Source organism: Solea solea, chromosome 9, assembly GCF_958295425.1.
Source record: "Solea solea chromosome 9, fSolSol10.1, whole genome shotgun sequence".
Taxonomy (NCBI): domain Eukaryota; kingdom Metazoa; phylum Chordata; class Actinopteri; order Pleuronectiformes; family Soleidae; genus Solea; species Solea solea.
This window is the reverse complement of record NC_081142.1, coordinates 10,208,528-10,227,196: the sequence shown is the minus strand read 5'-3', so window position 1 is coordinate 10,227,196 and position 18,669 is coordinate 10,208,528. Positions and strand designations below refer to the sequence as shown.

The 18,669-nt window shown below is 40.1% G+C and overlaps 2 protein-coding genes across 3 annotated transcripts in view; one reads left to right on the top strand and one right to left on the bottom strand.

Annotated features, from left to right (window-relative positions):
• The window catches only part of acbd6 (acyl-CoA binding domain containing 6), a 28,765-nt gene extending 24,301 nt beyond the window's left edge, over positions 1 to 4,464 (bottom strand). The window contains exons 1-4 of one of the 2 annotated variants that reach the window (XM_058639137.1): positions 3,980 to 4,464; positions 3,712 to 3,776; positions 3,053 to 3,149; positions 511 to 590 (exon numbers count right to left, since the gene is read on the bottom strand). In XM_058639137.1, coding sequence (XP_058495120.1) covers positions 511 to 590; positions 3,053 to 3,149; positions 3,712 to 3,776; positions 3,980 to 4,258 — 521 coding nt within the window. In that variant the 5' untranslated portion in view covers positions 4,259 to 4,464. The remainder of the gene's footprint in view (positions 1 to 510; positions 591 to 3,052; positions 3,150 to 3,711; positions 3,777 to 3,979) is intronic. The other variant, XM_058639136.1, reaches the window with a different exon arrangement.
• A 1,574-nt stretch (positions 4,465 to 6,038) lies between these two features.
• xpr1a (xenotropic and polytropic retrovirus receptor 1a) overlaps positions 6,039 to 18,669 on the top strand; it is a 58,019-nt gene continuing 45,388 nt past the window's right edge. Inside the window, exons 1-2 of the mRNA XM_058638945.1 lie at positions 6,039 to 6,519; positions 12,920 to 12,971. Coding sequence (XP_058494928.1) covers positions 6,451 to 6,519; positions 12,920 to 12,971 — 121 coding nt within the window. The 5' untranslated portion in view covers positions 6,039 to 6,450. The remainder of the gene's footprint in view (positions 6,520 to 12,919; positions 12,972 to 18,669) is intronic.

Genomic DNA, 18,669 nt, shown 5'->3' with positions numbered 1-18,669 from the left:
AGGGAGCACTGTTCTGGGAAACCTGCTGCACCAGCCTCCCTCTGCTGTACCCAGCCTGTCTTCATCACCACCCTGGACTACCCCCCAAATCGTAACGTAATTAAAAGGGGAGAGACTCTGCCTGGCTCTACCCGAGACCGTGCATACTAATCACACACAGCCATTTAGGAGGAAAACCTGCAGGATTCACACATCTCATTTTCATCACCAAAAGAGCTTTTTTCATGGAAATGAAGATGAGGTTTTTAAGCTTGAGTAAGTCTGCCAGGCAGAAGAAAATGGAGAAATGTTTCATTAACATAAATCAGAACTGTATGACGTCTCTGGACTAACTGCATTTACGGTCTGTTGAATATAATCTGATACAGCATCAGGACCATTGGTTAACAATACCAAACTCAGACTGAGTTTACCTATGTGTTAAATGAGTAGAGATCTACAACTAGAGGAGAAGCTGAGTCTGTTCAAGAACCCTTGCCAGCTCTATGTGTGTGTGTGTGTGTGTATTACCTGATCATCTCTTCTTGGTATAGAGAGCTGACGACTGCTCCTCCGAAGCCTTTTCTCCTTTCTGCTCCCTGTGCCCTTTCCTGTCAAATAAAAAAATGCAGATATAAAAGAAACATATTCACCATTCACCTCATACATAGTTAACTTTGGAATGGTAAAATATGCATAGCTGTTAGTCACAGTTAACAAAATTACCACACACCACACACCTAGTCTAGTTTGGTTTAGACCTGCAGCCTGTGTTTCTGTCCTACATGGACATAGGCACTGGCCAAGCTGTTCTGTGTGCGTAATGCAGTACAATAGCGATGAATCTATTCACCATGAAAGGCTTTACCTATAGAATCCCCCTATAGCCTTGACAAAGGGAACACACACAACAGAGATAAAGTTCAAAATGTTGTAATTTTCGGATACTACTCTCTGTGGCTTTAGACATGACCTCACTAGCAATAAATACGCAATAACATGCAAGAGAACAGCATTAAATATATTGCGCCTCAATTTGTGACTGTTGTTAATCTTTTGTGTATTCATGGAATTCCATATTACATTCAGTTCGGCCAAGACTTTATTACCCGGCCTATTCTTCACTGACCAACCTTGACTCACAAAAGAACCCACACAAATCTGATTTCAGAAAATAGGGGGAGTAGGGAGGAACATGACAAGCGAAGCAAAACAACTGTGCATGCACTTTTGGTTCAACCTAATTCACTTCAGAAACTCAGAATATTCGCTGATGCACTGGCCCTGCTCCTCTGCAGTGTAATGTAATAAAAATCCAGTGTCTGCTCAACAATTGAGACAGAGCAGAGGTCATATTCTGGCTATTATTCTCTCCCCTGCTTTTCTGTCTATGTACTTGTACTTACACTATTTTAACTGTGCCTCCAAAAGAATCGCCACAGCCATGCTAAGGTGCTTTGTTAACACTAATACAATTAGCTTCTTTTCAGGGGGGCATTGGTGTATTTGTTGGCCTGTGTGCTGAGCTTCTTTCTGGCATTGTGCAGCTGTGAGGCAGAGTCAGTGAGTATTGCCCAGAGTGTGGTCGCAGACAAAAGGATGTGTCAGGATTGGACATGTGGTTTATGGTGGCACTGTAAAAGTGACATAAATACAGACAGAGAGAAAAAAGAGCAAGCATGGAGGTAATAAAAGAGTGAAGGGGTAGAGAAGAAAAGAAAGTGGTGAGGAAATTAACTGAGGACAGGCAGGTATTTTAGAGGTAAAGAACAAGGAAAAGATGGGAGGATAATGGAAAGAAAAAAGTGTACTTTGTGTACTGTGGGTACTGTGGGTCAGACACACATTCAATGATGCTATACAAATCAAATAGCAACCATCTCAACACACAATAATGTTGGTGTGAAACATTAATGTGAATTTACAATAAATACATTTTATTTTGCCTGGCCTACACATTTTGAAGAAATGCCGTGCTTTACACCTATTGTTGCCAGCTGCTGTAAACTTCACTTCAGATTTAGCTGGCTTAGGCTACTATAGATCATCCTTTGAGAATAGCTCCTTAAAACCTGACACTTAAAAACTGAACAGTACTTCCCGTATAATAGCCACTGTAATCATGCACAGAAATCATTTGGCATTGTTCAATGAAAGCAAATGTATTCATTTATTTACACTAACCTTGAGCAAAAACAAATGTGTTATACATTTGTTTTTTTTTTTGTGTTCCATTAATAATAATCTTCCCAACAAAGCAGACATTACAAAGTTGTTGTTGTATATCTGAATGCTTGTGCCTCAAAGGACAACCTGTCCATGGCAACACATCCCTCCTGGCAGTCCACTGACTCCACACGGGCATGCGTAGAGATGTAAACAAATTCTCTTGTGTCAATGTACGCGTACACACTGACTCAAAAAGCCATACTCTAGCAGTTGCTTGCATTATTCATATTCCAAAAGTCAGATATTGAGGAAGACAACAAAACATCCTCATGTATTTTTCATGCAACTTGTAGAGAATAAAGAGCCACTAAAAGGGCTGAGACAAAATGACAGTGACACTGACCTCTATTGACAAAAACACTGCATTGCATTTGAAAAGATCAAAAATAACTGAATCAGAGATACTGTAAATTGAATACTTTGTGTATGCTAATTTGAAATACTACCTGTGGCTTTAAATAAACACAGTGTTAGATGGGAATTTTTTTGTCATGGTGGGCAAGGGAAAGGTTTAGCATAACGGAAGTCTGAAGCTTCTTGAAAAACATTACAATAATCCAGTCACTGTCTTATCCAAATATACCTCCATGTTCTTGCTCATAAAAAAGTGTGTCAATATTTTACTTTTTCTTTATTTAGAATATGAATGAATGAATGAATAACACTTATTTTGGAAACCACTGAAATACAAATACTCATGTCACTATGACTGTTACTACTACTACTAATAGAATTAATAATAATACAAGTAGTAATATTAAAAGCACTGCTTTTTGATACAACAAACAACAGTATATGCATTTGCCAGAATCCGCTTTAACTTTTCAGAGACAGTTATTATTACCTTTGTGCTGCCTTCAGGGTCTAACACGTTGACACAGGAAATGTACTCTTGCATTGCCTGCTCTGCTTCCATATCTCCAAGCTGTTTCCAGGCTTGCCTGTAATAACAAACCATCACAATTATCAACACTGTAATCATCAGCATAAGTATAATGAACAGATTGACATTTTTATCTGCACTAGCTACTGTAATGAAGTACAATGTCTTTAAACGTGGATGAAAGCTGCAAGATAAAAAGTGACATTTCAGTATGAATTTTCAGTTAAACTGAAATGTTAAATCATAGTTGAATTTTGTGAATACGATTTACTTCGGGTATTCTGGAAGTGAACGAAAAGCAGTTTATGTAAAACTGCACGGAACAAACATCTGGTGCATTTGCATTTTCGGTACAAATCAAATCAGTTTTATTTGTATAACCAAATTTACAAATCACAGTTTGCTTAAGTTAACTGTACAATCTATAGATGATACAACATCCTCTGTCCTTAAACCCTGGGTTTGTGTAAGGAACACCTGCCACCCCAAAATAACTTTTTAATAGAGAGAAGTTTGTAGAAACCTCAGATCAAAGAACAAAAGAAATCATCCATTGTGACAAAAATAAGGGAATGTGATGACAAAACAACCCCCAATAACAAAGTGACAAAACTACATACCATTTCCTCTGTCCTTCAAAGTCGAAAAAGCCAGGTTTTTGTGTATTGCACTTTCCCACTTTGACCTGTAAAGCGTAAAAGACTCTGATTAAAGAGGTTTGATAACAACAAGGCAACATACAGCTATGACCTGTGTGATCTTTAAAAAGAGGCAGTGTTGAAACAAGGGTGCTGAGTCTTCACTGCATGTGGCTTCCATCTAAAGTCACATGACGCAAGGTTGTGAGGACTCAACACTGACCTCAACTTCATTCAGTCTGACCCTCACCTGTTTATAGCGAGCATACAGGTACAACAGCTGGTCCCTGCTGGCCGTCTGAATCAGATCTCGTACGCGGTCGGCTGCAGACTCAAAATCCATCTCCAGCCCCTCGCCCTCCAGTCGATCCCCCATCTCCGCGGCGCTGCAGTCAAATTTCCCCAAACCCAGATCCGAGTCGGAGTCTGACCCTGCTCCGCCGAGGGGCTCCCCTGTATCGGGTCGAGCTGGGTCTGTACCTGAGCCCGTCGCAGTGTCCGGTGAGGACGACGGTGACCCAGAAGCCATTGTTATTGGTGTCTATAGCGTGTCGCCAGATACGACGAGCGCCGTAGATCCGTGTGCAAAATCTTCAGCGTAAACAAAGACTAGCAGTCCGGTTTTTTTGCTCAGTATTTCAGCGGCTATTTCGCTTATTAGAACGTTATCGTTGATAATCAGCGACAGTCGGACTGATTCCACCGTTGGTCCGTCTGCGGTACGGTCAACTAAAAGTCCCGTCTAAATCACCGTCTAGCGAGAAGGTTCCCGTCGCATTCATCTCATCGGTTTTCAATGTTCTGTAAGAAAAAGTCTTTAAGCAACAACAACAAAACAAAACCTCGGTTTATATATAGGTTTTTATCTACTATGAAATATTTCTTAAATTAGCCAACAAATTATGTTAAAAAAAATACAGTGTTTTGTTGCGCTTTGTTGTTTATGGTATGATGGGAGATGTGAGATTTCTTTGTCAGTGGTGATTAAAAAAGAGTCAAAGAGCGGTTTATTGACATTTCTTTGAACATTAAATGTCCCCTGTTTGTCTCATAGTATTTGAAATCTTTACCGTTTCCTTTCTTTACATTTTGTAGCAATAGTTGTATGATGTGCCATAATTGTGTGTGGATGTTAATACCACTGTGAAGGGCAGAAGCAATGTCATTGTATTCTGAATACAGTCATAATAATATCTTATCTTGTCTACAGCCTTTTAAAATAAATCTGGTTCTGAACTTAATTATCACATCAAAATATTCAATATTAAACGTAAAGGGATACTGTCGCAGTTAACGTAATATGTTTCGTTATCACGTCTGAGTATAGTTTTGTTTTTGTAGTTGTTTTTTGATTACTTGATCCCTGAAGTAAAATCTGGCACTTGGGTGACAGACAGTATGTAATAGCGCAGTTTGGCCAACAGATGTTGCTGTTGGAAAAGTGATGAAGTGATGGATCGTCATCCGTCCTTTCTCTGCAATTAGCGCCAGTCTCGACATTCACACACCGAAAACGAAGCTCTACATTTTCTGCCGCTCAAACTCACACTATTAACCTTTTAAAGGTTAAAAGTGACTCTAATTACCTTTGCAACTGAACCGCATAATGGGATAAAATATCTCCTGAGTCGAAGTCCTCTTTTTTCCTTCAGCCAAGCAGCACCTATAAGAATATGATATCAAATATTATTATATCTAAATATGTAGGATCACCCCTCCATGTACTGACTTTAGAAGAGTTTCACTGTAAAACGATTGACAATTGATAAGTAATCTGTTAACTACTTCAGATTAAGTAGTATTTTGTTAAAAAGGAACTATGTAGTTGACGAAGTTAAAATGAAATAACTTATATAGTCCTTTTTCAACCATTTCCTTTCTGATCATTTAATAATATGTAATAAAATAATCTGGCCTAATAGGCATCTATAGCTCCAACCCAGACCATAATACGTTTACTTTTAAGTATCCTGTTCTATAACTCAAGAATGAACTCTGCACGATAAGAATTGTCATTATAAGAGAGATATAAATACAACTAATTTGGTTGAAAAAAAACATTGTTGTAATGATTGTATTGTTGTTATTAATAGTATTAGAGGCTCTGTGGTGATGGACAGTAAGTTTGAGTCTAACCCCAGGATTGAATCCGCTCTTATACTATAATGTGCAGACACAACAAGCAGTAAAGGCTCATGGTCAGTGGTGTATTTTTATTAAAAGGACAGACGATCCCTGACCGCACTGGCAACACTTGCTTTCACAGGAGGTCCCAGCAACGCCCGCCCGCCCGGTGCGGTTCCACTGCGCGCTCTGCTGACGCAACCACGTCGCTGTGGCTCAATGCGATGGCGGACTGCAGTGTCCCCAGACCTGCCCACTGTGCCCAGGGAGGGACGGAGCAAAGTCACTGAGCTTTTTCACTCTCAACTGTTCCGAGAAACTACCACCTGTTCAGGAAAGAGGAGCTGCTGTCTACTGCCGTGGTCCCTCCCGTGGAGTTAGTATGCGGGACGGGATCTGCTCGGAGTGCACACCGACCGGGACGAGTCAGAAGTGGTGTGAGGAGTGAAGCAGAGTGCGCTGCGCTGCGCCGCTGACGCACCGCGTGTTCCGAGAGCAAGTTAACTGACAGAACGAAAAAAAAAGTCGCGTCGACGGGGAAAAGGAAGAGCCGCTCACGGATTTAACGCGAGTGAGGAGAACACTTATTCCGGCAAAATGAAATTCGCGGAACATCTTTCCTCCCACATCACTCCTGAGTGGAGGAAACAGTATTTACTCTATGAGGTAAAGTCAAATGTATTTTTTATTTGACATAAACGCCTTCTGGATATTTAGTTCGAACAAAACTCCTGTGTCATATAAATCATATTGCTGGGGGGAAAAAACCTGAAAGATAAGAGACAACATCCACAGGAAAGTGGTTTAAATATATATATTTGGTAGCTTATCTGACTCATGAGAGCAATAAACGACAGGAAACATAAGGGATGCTCGATTGTTTATGGAGGGGAAATTGACTGCGGTTGTTAAGAGCCACGGGGAGCATTCATTGTGTAATATTGTTGTTTGCTGAGTTTACAACACATAAATATAAATACAATGAAGAGTTTACTGAGCAGTGGTGTTGCTTTCACACTGGGGAAAAATATTTTTCTCTTTATGTTAAACCATTCACAGTTAGTTATATAGTGCTTTTTGTTATACATTAGAAATATCCTGCAAGTGTTAATTTCTCGTTATCACATTTTATAAAAAAATATCTTTCAAATGTTTGATTTGAATACATAATTTATTTTCTCTTATGCTTCATTTTGTCCCTCAGTATATCTAAAAGGATGTAGATGAGGGGGTTCTATAGCAGTTAAACCAACAAAATTGGCTGAATTATGCCTTCATTTTTATTATTTAAAAAAAAACAAAAAAAACAACTGTTAATGGTAATTTCTAGCATCTTCAAGCCATAGTTGCAAATATTCAAATTTGCATTTCTAATTATTCATTGGCTTAGACTAGTGAGAACTGATTGTGGTCATATTGTTTTTGTTCTAATTCAAAAAAAATATTTTTGTTCAGTTTATAGCAGAAATATTTATACCTTGGATTCAAACAAGGCTTATTCTGTCAGGGTATTGTGTTGTCTGCGGATTTAGAGGCATCTTTGTGTGCACACATGGTCTTTGTTGGATGGTGTACAGTACTTACGGAGTATTTTATTTTCACACCCCCACTTCTTTCTGGCTCTATGTTAAGAGCTGTAGTGCAGACATGCAGTGACAGGATAGACTGCTCCATTCCATTAAGCTGTATGAATTATAGACAAAGAGCCTGTTCTCTTCAACCCTGGCAACCTGCATCCTAGACTCAGCAGAAGCTCACTGAGTTGGGTTTTATTTTGGAGACATGATCTGAATATCACACTTCAATTGGATAATTGCAGCAGCAGCAGACATTTTAATCGTTCCAGTCTGATATGTTGTCATCACCTGTGTCACAAAACCATCGGCAGAAAACACAATTTAAGTGAAAATGTGTTAAAGAGATATGCAGTGATCCCACTCGGAAGAAGGCAATTTTACAATTGAATTGTCTTTAGATTTAATATTAGCATAATTACACGGCTTTTTCGGGGTTCTTTGTCCTGTATGTACAGACAGACTGCCGCACATTGAGCCCAGGGACAGATACATGGCCATACCAGCCATTTTACACCTTCAGTGTTCGCTCACACTCACTGACCTGAGATGGATGATGGCTGATTTTCTCTTTTATCTGCATTTATCAGTGCCACAGAATGGAAACGATGATTGCTTTTTTTTTTTTTTTTTTAATTAAATTCATACATAATTTACTATTTTGTTTATATCCTTCACTTGTTAGTTCTTTTTTTACTCTAACTGCTTTTTGAGCAGACTTTATCATTCTATATCTTTAATTTCAACTTCATGGAGAATTAACAAAATGGAACATTAATGAATACAACTGTAATTAGTCATTAATGCATGATTCAAAAGGGAACAATGCTTTTGTGTATCTCAAAAAACCCAGGATATGCAACAATATACTTGTTGCAAATCATACAGTGGTCACATATGCAGCCGTTTTTGGATTACTGCTCCTCTATCCAAACAGTTTTTTTTCTTTGTTTTACATTTTCTCAAATCTGAATAATATGCTGTATAGAGTTAGCAGTGACGATGGGTTTGTGTGTATTTGTGTTTTTGTGGCTGCCTTCAGTCTTTGTCTGACCTCTGCCAAACCCCATTACCTCCTGAGTGGGTGGGGCTGGTAGAGATCAAGGAGAGAGCCTACACCTACAGATGATGGACATCTTATTCAAGGCTCTGAAAAAAAGAGACAAAAGACATACATGACGTTATATTAAGACGACGAAAGGCAATTCACTTTGGTGAACTTGCACTGAAATAAAAAAGACCTGGAATTATTGCTGTGATGCAACACAAGCAGTCCAGTGGCCTGTACAGATATACCAAGGTCCATTCTGCAGACATTCAGTTGTTATTTGAAGTGGTAAACATCACAATCAGCCCCTTGCGTGTTTATTCAGCATCAGGTGTTGCAGTGGCCACTGCAGTACAACTGCTGCATTGTAATCCAGCTGTCTGTCTATTAAAATACATAATCACCAGTTATTCCAGGGGCGCAGGTCATTTTTTTGACCTGTCGTCTTTGCTTCAAAGTGGCTGTATCTGTAGTGAATGCATTAAAGCCCCCTGCATTCACACGAACGGTGGTTTATAATTGTATGCCTGCCTTTGTGTGCTAGTTGGGTTAATTAACCTATGGCACACATTTTTCCTTCTTTTTTTTGAAGGACCCTACTGTGTGGAAATCTGCATGCTGCCTATTCAGATTGGTCAGCTAGTTTCTATGCAGAAGAAGAGGATGCAGCAAAATCACTGTTGCGGGAAATGCAGAGCTTTGGCAGAGCTTTGGCTTGTAGGCACTTCATGTAGACGTGGAGGCATTGACAAGAGTGATTGAGTGATCGCATAATTAGGTGTTTGCTTTATCCTGTGGGATTGTAGTAATAAACCGATATGGTAAACAGCAGTTTTGGTATGGAGGTGTGCAGATTCCAGCAGCTTCTGCCGAAGGGCAGAGGATGTAGACGGTTTGTCTTTCAATTTATTAACTCTTTATATAACTCTATAAACTCTCACTGCCAGATTCCTCTCAAAGTATCTTCTGTTTTTGTTCAAGGACTTGACATAAACTTGCAAACACGCATCACAAAATTGTATTACATTATGTAGAATGCATGCAATTAAGTGTGTACTGGAGGTATGTGCAGGTGTGATTATGTGTGGGTGAGAAAACAAGGCCACTTATATACATTTACATTATGCAGTCTACTCACTTAGACAGAGAGGAGGAGGAGAGCATTTAAAATTCAAACTCGCAAAGTGGTATTACAGAATGTAGATTCAAAGCAGGTGCCAGTGTGATTTCAGTGAGTGATTACTGTTTGTTCAAAGGTGAACCGCCTTGTATTTCTCTAATCGAGCCATGTTGGTGAAATGTCTTAACAAGCACAGTGAGCTTTGTCTTGTGACAGACAGCCTTAATGAAACGGTACATTAAATAAACAACATTGCACATCAGCTATAGATTATGCAAGGGTGTGATTTATCAGCATGTTCTACAATTTGAAAAATATGTATGCGACAACATGGCAACTGCTGAGAACCCCCCCCCCCCCCCCTTTCCTGTTCTATACCTCCCTCCTTCCTTCCATCCTCACCTCATCATTCCTCCCCCACTGGGAGGACATCTGGTCCCCGACCAGACCTGCCCTCTGCTTCCCTCCCTCTCCTCCCCTCCCCTCAGCATCTCTTCCCAACCTCTCTACTCATCTACTTGCAGGGATCCACTTAAATACAGAGCAAGGGATTCAAGTGATCCACCCCTGGCTTTTTCTATTTGAGCCAGAGCTATCTCCAGACTAATCATGGACGCTGTCCTCAACCATTATGAAAACAATCTCAAGTATACCAAAAGAAGGGTTTGCCAATGGTGCATGCAAACATTTCGCTTAGTTTCCACTCAACATGTCTCAGCTATTGAAGGATTGAATTCCATTGACAACGTTCAATCAAGTGGATACTTGATTGAAGTAATCCTCAATCTGACAAAGTGACACAAGTCTGGTACTTGAGGTCCACGTGTGTTTGTCTGAGCGAGTGTGTCATCATCACATTAATGTTTGGTCATTGTAACTGATGGACCCATTAGGCTTGGCTTAGTTATTATCTACAGGTTTCACTTCTGATTATTGCCAAGCCCAAAGGTTTATCCCCATTCCCCAGAGAGCCACGCAGACTCAAATTCTGGTCACTGCCATCACCATGGTGATTCCTCCATCTTAAAGAACGCCTCACTGTCAGAATCTGCATGTTCGTTTCCCACCAATTACATGTAGAGTGTGTTGTGTGTGTGTGTGGGGGGGGGGAGATACTCACTGGAGATTAGGGCTGGGCTGGGCTCCAGCGCTTTGTGCACACTCAGGTCTCCTGTGGTTTCTTACCAGACAAGGTAGACAAATAGCTGCAATCGCATGAAATGTTTACATCTTGGATTAGAATCTAGTGTCTTGTTTTAATTTGTGCACGTACGTTGCAGATGAACCTGTGTATGAACAAGCCAGGCTGCTATTAATACACAGCAGTTTCTGAGTGGTTTCTGCCCACACACAGAATCAGTCACCCTGTGCTCTCACTGCCATGTTACAAAAACAGCATTCTCCAGTAGAACCTGTAAAGTGGACAGTTTAATATGTTCAGAGGGAGAGATAAGCAGTGAAACGTGCAGGTTGTCAACTGTTCATGACAAATGTTACCCTGTAACTGTTCATCCTATTTGCACATTTTACAACATGAGTTTAGTGATGCATCATATGAAAAATGAAGTCAAGTCATGGAGCAGGTTCTAGGGTAATTGTTGTAAACATAATGATTTAATGATACATTACTTAAGCAATCTTGAGAAAGTTTATTAGACTTTTCTTTTTATGGCAGGGCTATTAAGTTCCAGTGTTTTTTAGTTTTTTTTGATTCAGTCTTTTCTCCGCACTAAAACATTCAGATTAACCAGTGCTCAATTATCTGTCAGTTTACATTTTCTTCAAGATCAGTCTTATCCCAGAGAAACCACTGCAGCTTTATAAAATTGCACAAATTGATGTCAAACTGTCTGTTCCTCATATCTGTCAGTTTGTCTTTCCCTCCATCTTCGCCCCCCCGCCCCCCGTCTGCCACTTTAATTGAACATGTGTGCTTTGAACACACTATCACAGATCCTTTCAAAAGTCCAAACAACAATCAAGGTCATGTGAATTTTGAACTGTTGGCAGCAACTGTGTTTATCCCCTGTCGTGTCTAATCATTTTTGTCTGGCTGTGTGCAATTTCTAATGTTGCTCTGCACTTCCTTAATCGGAGATATTGTCATTAATAAACTATATTTCAGTAAGCAATAATAACCCTGTCAGATGTGGTTTAGCAGATTTATTTCATACATTTCTTTTTATTTATTTCAATACCTGTTTGTAACAAGTGTTGTCACACAAGTGTTTTTACGACCAGTCAGTCTGTGTGTTGCTCAATGTGGTGACAGCTGTGAACATATGGAGAAAGTATTTAGTTGATGGCTCTCAAATGGCATTAGAGGGTTTAAGTGCTACTTTCACAGCAGATGATGCTGACTATTGTGTAGTGTCTCTTTAATCACATATTATTTTATCTACACTACCCATCCATCCATCTATGGCTTTATCATGGGGGGTGCTGTGCCACTCTCAGCTGACATAGGGCAATTGTACACTCTCACACCTATGGTCAATTTAGAGAGATTAATTTACCTAATCCCCATATTGCATGTTGTTGGACTGTGGGAGGAAGCCGGAGAACCCGGAGAAAACATGCAAATTCCATGCAGAAAGGCGCTTGCTCCAACCCGGGTCTTCTTGCTGCAAAGGCAAGAGTGCTAACCACTACACCAACCGTGTGGCCCCACTAAATCTACTGTATATACTTTAGTTACACCGTCATCTTTAGTAGCTTTGGATCAAATGTGGGGAAAAAACTCATGTGGTTCTGATACTTTTAGAGCTGCAGCTAACAATTATTTTCATAATCAACTAATCTGTTGATTATTTTTCTCGATGAATCGCTTGGTCCATAAAATATCAGAAAACCTTAAAAAAATGTTGAACGGTGTTCGTCAAACCTGAAAATGAATTCCGTTCTCAAATATCTTGTTTTGTCCACAAACCAAAATGATTCTCTTTTAATGATTTCTTTGTTATCCAGAGCAAAGAAATGAAGAAAATACTCACATTTAAGAAGCTTAAACAATCGGAAATCTTACTTGAAAAAAGCTTTGAAACGATTTATCGATTCTCAAAGTAGTTGTCGATTAATTTAGTAATCGATTAATCAATTAATTGTTTCAGCTCTCGATACTTTTTCGTGTCCTCTTAGCCCTCAAACTGAATTCACATTTACTTCATACAGTGAGTGCTCACTCTATGCTTTTATGATTTTTGTGCAAACGACATGAATTCTAATATAGAGGAAAAAATGTTTCTCGTATAAATATGTTATTGTTGGGTCAGTGTTTGCTGGTTGTTGCAGAAATTCTCACCAACTGTTGCTTTTTGTTATTAGGCGTTCAAGGAAATGCTGTATGCTGCCCAGGACCAAGCTCCTTCCATAGAAGGTAAGAAGACGTCCCCCCCCCCCAAACACACACACACACACACCCATCGACATAAACATACCTCTGTACTCACTGCCCCCTTGCCTGTGGCCTGGTTGGGCATCCCCAGAATAACAGCCCTTCATGCTAAAAATAGAAATTCACTTCTAGCATGCTTCTACTCCACAGTCTCTGGTTCAACCAGACAGCAATTAGTAAATCATTACCCTCCGTCTAAGTTACTCTTGCTTTGATTTATGGACAGATGCAAGGAGAACAGTAAAGGGAATAAGTTAGTAATGAGAGAAAGTGAATAGCCTGGCTAGTGGTCAACATAACAGGCTAGAGCTGGACTTTAGTTTGAGTGGTGCTACTCAATACAACACTGATAAGGAAGGCTGATGGCTAAAATTAAGCTTTGGCATTAGACTGTAATTGATGTGTGATGAGAGAAAGAATGTAAACCATTTGTTTTTATTTTAGATGCCAGTATGTGGAAGTAAACAACTCTCTTCAGTTGCAGGCTTGAGATACAGTTCATGATCTGGTGTCATGCAGCTCTTCATATGTGACAGTGAAAGTGTGTATGTGTGTCTGTGTGTGTGTGTCTGAAGAGTCTCTGATTGTGGCCCGTCTTTGATGCTTGTGTTACGATGTGTGTGCACAGGCCCAAACTAAACGTGCGTATGTAAACGTATGTATAACACGAGTAAGCATGTTGACTTTATGTTGGACAGTGCAGTGAGTGTGAAAACTACACGCTCACAATTTCAAATAATTGTGATTCCAGTGTTTATACTGTATATACATGCAAATTGGCACCGTGGAAAAATCATGCCGTGTTTTTTTTTCCCGTAAGTGTTGCTCAGTCTTAAAAAGGCTTTGTAGTATCGCACATGTCTTTTTCAGTGATAACATATGAGCCGTCTCTGTTCTGAGAGGTGTCTCGAGAGGCTGTTAGCCACTTTAGTCAGGCCATACATGGATGATAAATGATTTCCTGTCTCAAGTTTGAGCTGTAGTCATAGGTCACTGGTTTCCCTCTGCTCTACTCGTGGCAAGATAGGTGAGTGTGTTTTATAAAAACGGACAGGATCAATCGATCGGTATAAATTCATACTGTGTCATTAATCTGGTATCAGTGTGACATTCCAACATGGCCCCACTCAGTCACGTTGATTTGTGTCCTTTTCACAGTTTTCTTGCCCAGTTCAGAATGGAACCAAAACACCACAACAGGGAGGGATAGCCTGTGTTGAAAATAGAAATTCCCTTTGTTGAATTTATGGGAAAAGGAGGGCAGTCATAAAGAAAACAGCATTACTGAGGCCTGTCAAAAACACCCGCCTGTAGCAGAGGTTCATTGTCTTTTCATAAGAGAAACCAGATTAACAACTGTCATAAAATTCTATCTTTCTGCAGTAGTTTTTCCTTCAGAACTATAAGACTCAGGTTTGACTGGGTTTAAACTGGGCCAAAACAACACTTTTGCAAATAACAGCCAGAAACCATCAAATGCTCCCAGTAGAAAAGGTGGAACTTTCAATATTTTAAACTACATTTTACACTGTTTTTCTAATATATTTAATCTGCTCTTTCAGTCAGAATGTGTCGTTGTTAGGATTTGATTCATGAATGCATGTTCCATCGCTCTCTCCCCTCTTGCTCTGTTCTGTCTTATTCATTACAAAAAGCAGGGTTTTGTTATTCAGAGGATGTTTCTCTTGCCTCAGGGAAACTGTTTAGTGGGTCAGAACTTCTTGCTCACCCACTCTGCTCTTTCTCTGGGCACTCCGCTGTATCTGATAAAGCTGTGTTTTGGATAGACGCAACCTTGAGCAGCGTTTCAAAGCCTGTGCCAGGGAAATTGCATATGAGAATGATCGACTATGGCATGGCCAACATTTAAAATAAGTGTGTGGGGATGCTTTGGGAATATGCCACACAAGAGCCACTATTTTAAGCACCATTTTATATGACACATTAAACATTCAAAAAGATGGATGTATATTAATTAATTAAAGAGCATGCTGCACACAGACATGCTACAACACATGGACATTATCATAGCTCTGCTCTTCATCTGACCCTTCACTCATTGTTAATAATCTTTTGTTCCTGTTCCCTCCTTTCCTTGCCTCCATTGGTCCTTGTGTAATTATAATTAAAACATGCTGGTCCCTGTTATGTGAAGAGCCAATGGAAGACAACAGCAGCTGACTGGCTCTCTGCTTCCCCTTGTTCCAACCATTACAATGAGTTATGCCACAATCTAATTCAATTACCCTGTGGATTATTCCAGAGATCTGAGGACAATGGGCTCAGATAGACACACAGCTTTATGAGGCACCTGTGTGTGTTTGTGTGTGTGTGAGTGTGTATCACTTCAATTCATGTTTACAGGCTGTACATGTCATATGTGACTGTATTTATATTGTAAAGCACTTTACTTGCACGAGGGTGAGCTTTTACAGTCAGAGTCATTCATGTGCTGCTTCATTCATTCACCCACTCAGTCAGTCATTCATTGTGTATTTCATTTTGTTGCTCTGTAAATGGTCAGTCTATTACTGTGATGGTATCTGTGTGGAGCTGGGGCAAGGAGGAGCCGTGAGAAGATGTTAGCGACAGCACTGTTAGTCACACAGCGGATAAGGGCAGGGCTCGTGTCTGTGTACTATTACACACACACCCACATGCATACATGTACACACACACACACACACACACACACACACTGTCCAAAGAGGGGGATGGTTTGACCTAAACCTCAGAGAACCCGCTAATGGATTTTTCTCTGACTCAGAAGGTCTGGATATCGGATATATATGAATGAATCTGATGCCCCTTGAAAAACTATTATGAATGGATGATTCCTCAGGCACTTTATGACACTATAAAGTCTTTGTTACACAGTAAACAGTCATGAAAAACTAAAGTAAATGCATACCTTATTTTGCTTATTGTCTTGTGGCTTGGCCGACAGTGGCCATATCCCTTTAGGGCTTTTCATGTTTTATGCAGTTAAATCAATAATGTTGTAAAAGCTGGCAGTGAGGAAATAAAAGGCTTGCAGTATTTCATCGCGAGTGAAGAGTTGCTTTATCATCTCTTTCCAGAAGAAATGTCAAGGTATTTTAGTACAAACTTGAGTGGCTTTTATTATTGTTCATTTATTTTTCAATAAAGGGAAGTATTTTATCGTGTTAAAATAGGGTGATTGTCTACCTTCAGTCTCAACGTACAAATGCATATGTATGCATATCTGTATACTGGTGTACCTTTGCGTAAGTCTATGTGGGTGATTATAAACATCCTGATGTATCTGGCATATGATAAAGCCACTTTCAGGTCATATCATGTTTGTGTGGCCCAGACTTCAGATAAAAAGTATGAAACCACCATTAAATACCGACTTCACAGTTACATTATCAATACATTACAAAACGTATGGATGGATGGATGAAATAGTTGTTTCTCTTTTTTCTCATAAACCAGAACATGGCAACCATAATGTCAGAAGATGACTGTTCCATTTGTACCATCACAGCCCCCTGCTCTCCACTATAACCTGTCAGTTGTTTTTCTCCCACACTTCCCTTGATGCGTAATTGTCCCACCTCTTTCAGCTTTTATAGCTTTGATTACAAGTGAATAAACAGAACAGTGAACCTGCACACTGTGGCACCCTTTTCTGCTCTGTCAGCATTCCTTTTAGCTCCGACCACGTCTTAATGAATATTCTTTTTTCTCATGTGCATTAGCCGTCATACCTGATTTGTATAATGGACGCATGAATCACAGCCGCAAATCACTTTATCCGGCACCTACATGTATTCTGCTCTTTTCTATTGTTGTCCACGTCACATGCTTACCCGCCATTTTGTCTGCCGTTGTTGACGAACATGATGAGAGGCTAGTTGAAGGCTGCCAGCCTGTGTAATACGGTGCTGATTGTTATTCTGCTGGCGTGTATGATGGAACAGCAGCTGTTATTATGGTTGTTCGTCCCCCTTGGAGTCCGTATTCGTCCTGCCATATTGATTGTTGATCTTTTTTTTTTCCAGGTCGGTTTTCCAAAAGTACTGATGCAGCTATGTTTTTTTTTACTTGTGTTTAAGATAATGCCTGTAAAAAAGAAACAATTAAAAATCTGACTGTATGTATTGTATTAGAAGTATGAACAACTTTGAATACTTCTATGCAGGAGATTAACGAATGAGACATTGTCTCTTTATCCACTGGAGCTCAAGGATACATGAACAACACCAAGGGGAGCTTGGCAGGGAAGCGGTTAGGAAGACAGACAGATTTAGACAGGAAGAGTCAAGCCAGTATTCAGAGGGTGATAGGAGCAAGAAAAAGGAAGAGAGATAAAAGGATATACAGACAGACAGGTAGACAGGCAGGAGGGTTCAGCAGGACAGTAGCGTGGCAGCCAGGATCTCCCACCACTCTGCATTATTGATGTGCTCTTTGACAATCGGCTGCTGCTGCTGCTGCTGCTGCTGCTGCCGGCTTCCGAGCACTAATTGCTGGGTTTTTGTGGGGGATGGTTCCTTTTTTTTGGTCCTTAACCCTCGTAACCCCTTGCACATAGACAGTGTGAAACCACCTAAAAACCTAAAATAGAGCAACAGTGATTATTTAAAAGCAGTGAGCAGAGTTTATTGAAACGTCTTAGGAAGACAAATGCTGTTTTAGACAACATGCTCGTGTCAGTGCCTGTTGCTCTGCTCCACATCATCACTGGTATTTCTGGTATACTGGGTATAAGTAAAGATGCTTGAGGCACTTCCTTGGAAATTAATAGTCCACAATATTATTAAATAATTTTAAATCAGGACATTTATTGAGCACACACAGTTGCATCCACAGTCAAACATATAAGCCACTCGATTTTAGCTCCTAGAATGAATTGAGACCGATCTCGAATGGAGGTGGATTTTGAAATTGGTCCTTTGATGAGGTTTCTAAGGGTATTAGAGCAGAGGGAAGCAGGGGGTCAGGGTCAATACAAACCAAGGATCAGTATTCCAAGGTCATTGACTAATTGACCTGAGGTAATGAACGGTGAAAAGGGTGATAGAGAATTGAACAAAGAGTGGGATGAAGAATGACAGCCAGCTGTCCTCACTTTTTTTGATGTGATGATCACTGATGGAATGAAGAACATAAAAAAAAGAGGAGGTTGGACAAACAATGATAAACCTCGGTGACCAACCCAAAACAGAAAGAGGAATCTTACAGATAGTAGACAAACAGACTGAGTGGGCCGTCCCTGGGCTCATCTCCAATACATGTTGCCCTGCATTAGCACTACAGCCACCCACAAGAGAAAGACAGACAGAAAGAGAACCTTAATAGATGAAAGTCTTCTATCCATCCATACATTATTCATTGGTGAATTAGATCTTGCTTGAATGAAGTAGAGAAGAAGAGGGAAGAGGGGGAGAGGAGAGGGGGAGAGAGGGAAACGTATGGGATGATCGAGAGAAAGAGATCGAGAAAGGAGATAAATGTTGTGGTTTTAGGGAAAAAAGGGGACAGGAAGTTCAGGTGAAGACGTGGCACCAGAAGAGGAGGTATTTTTAGATTTGGGGTATTTGATAACAATCCGGGAGGATATGATTCCCAGCAATGCAAATGTAGTGTTTGCTAAAAGGGGTAAAGTGATTTGAGCTGTTGAGAAAAGCTGGCAAATAGAAAGTAGTAGAAG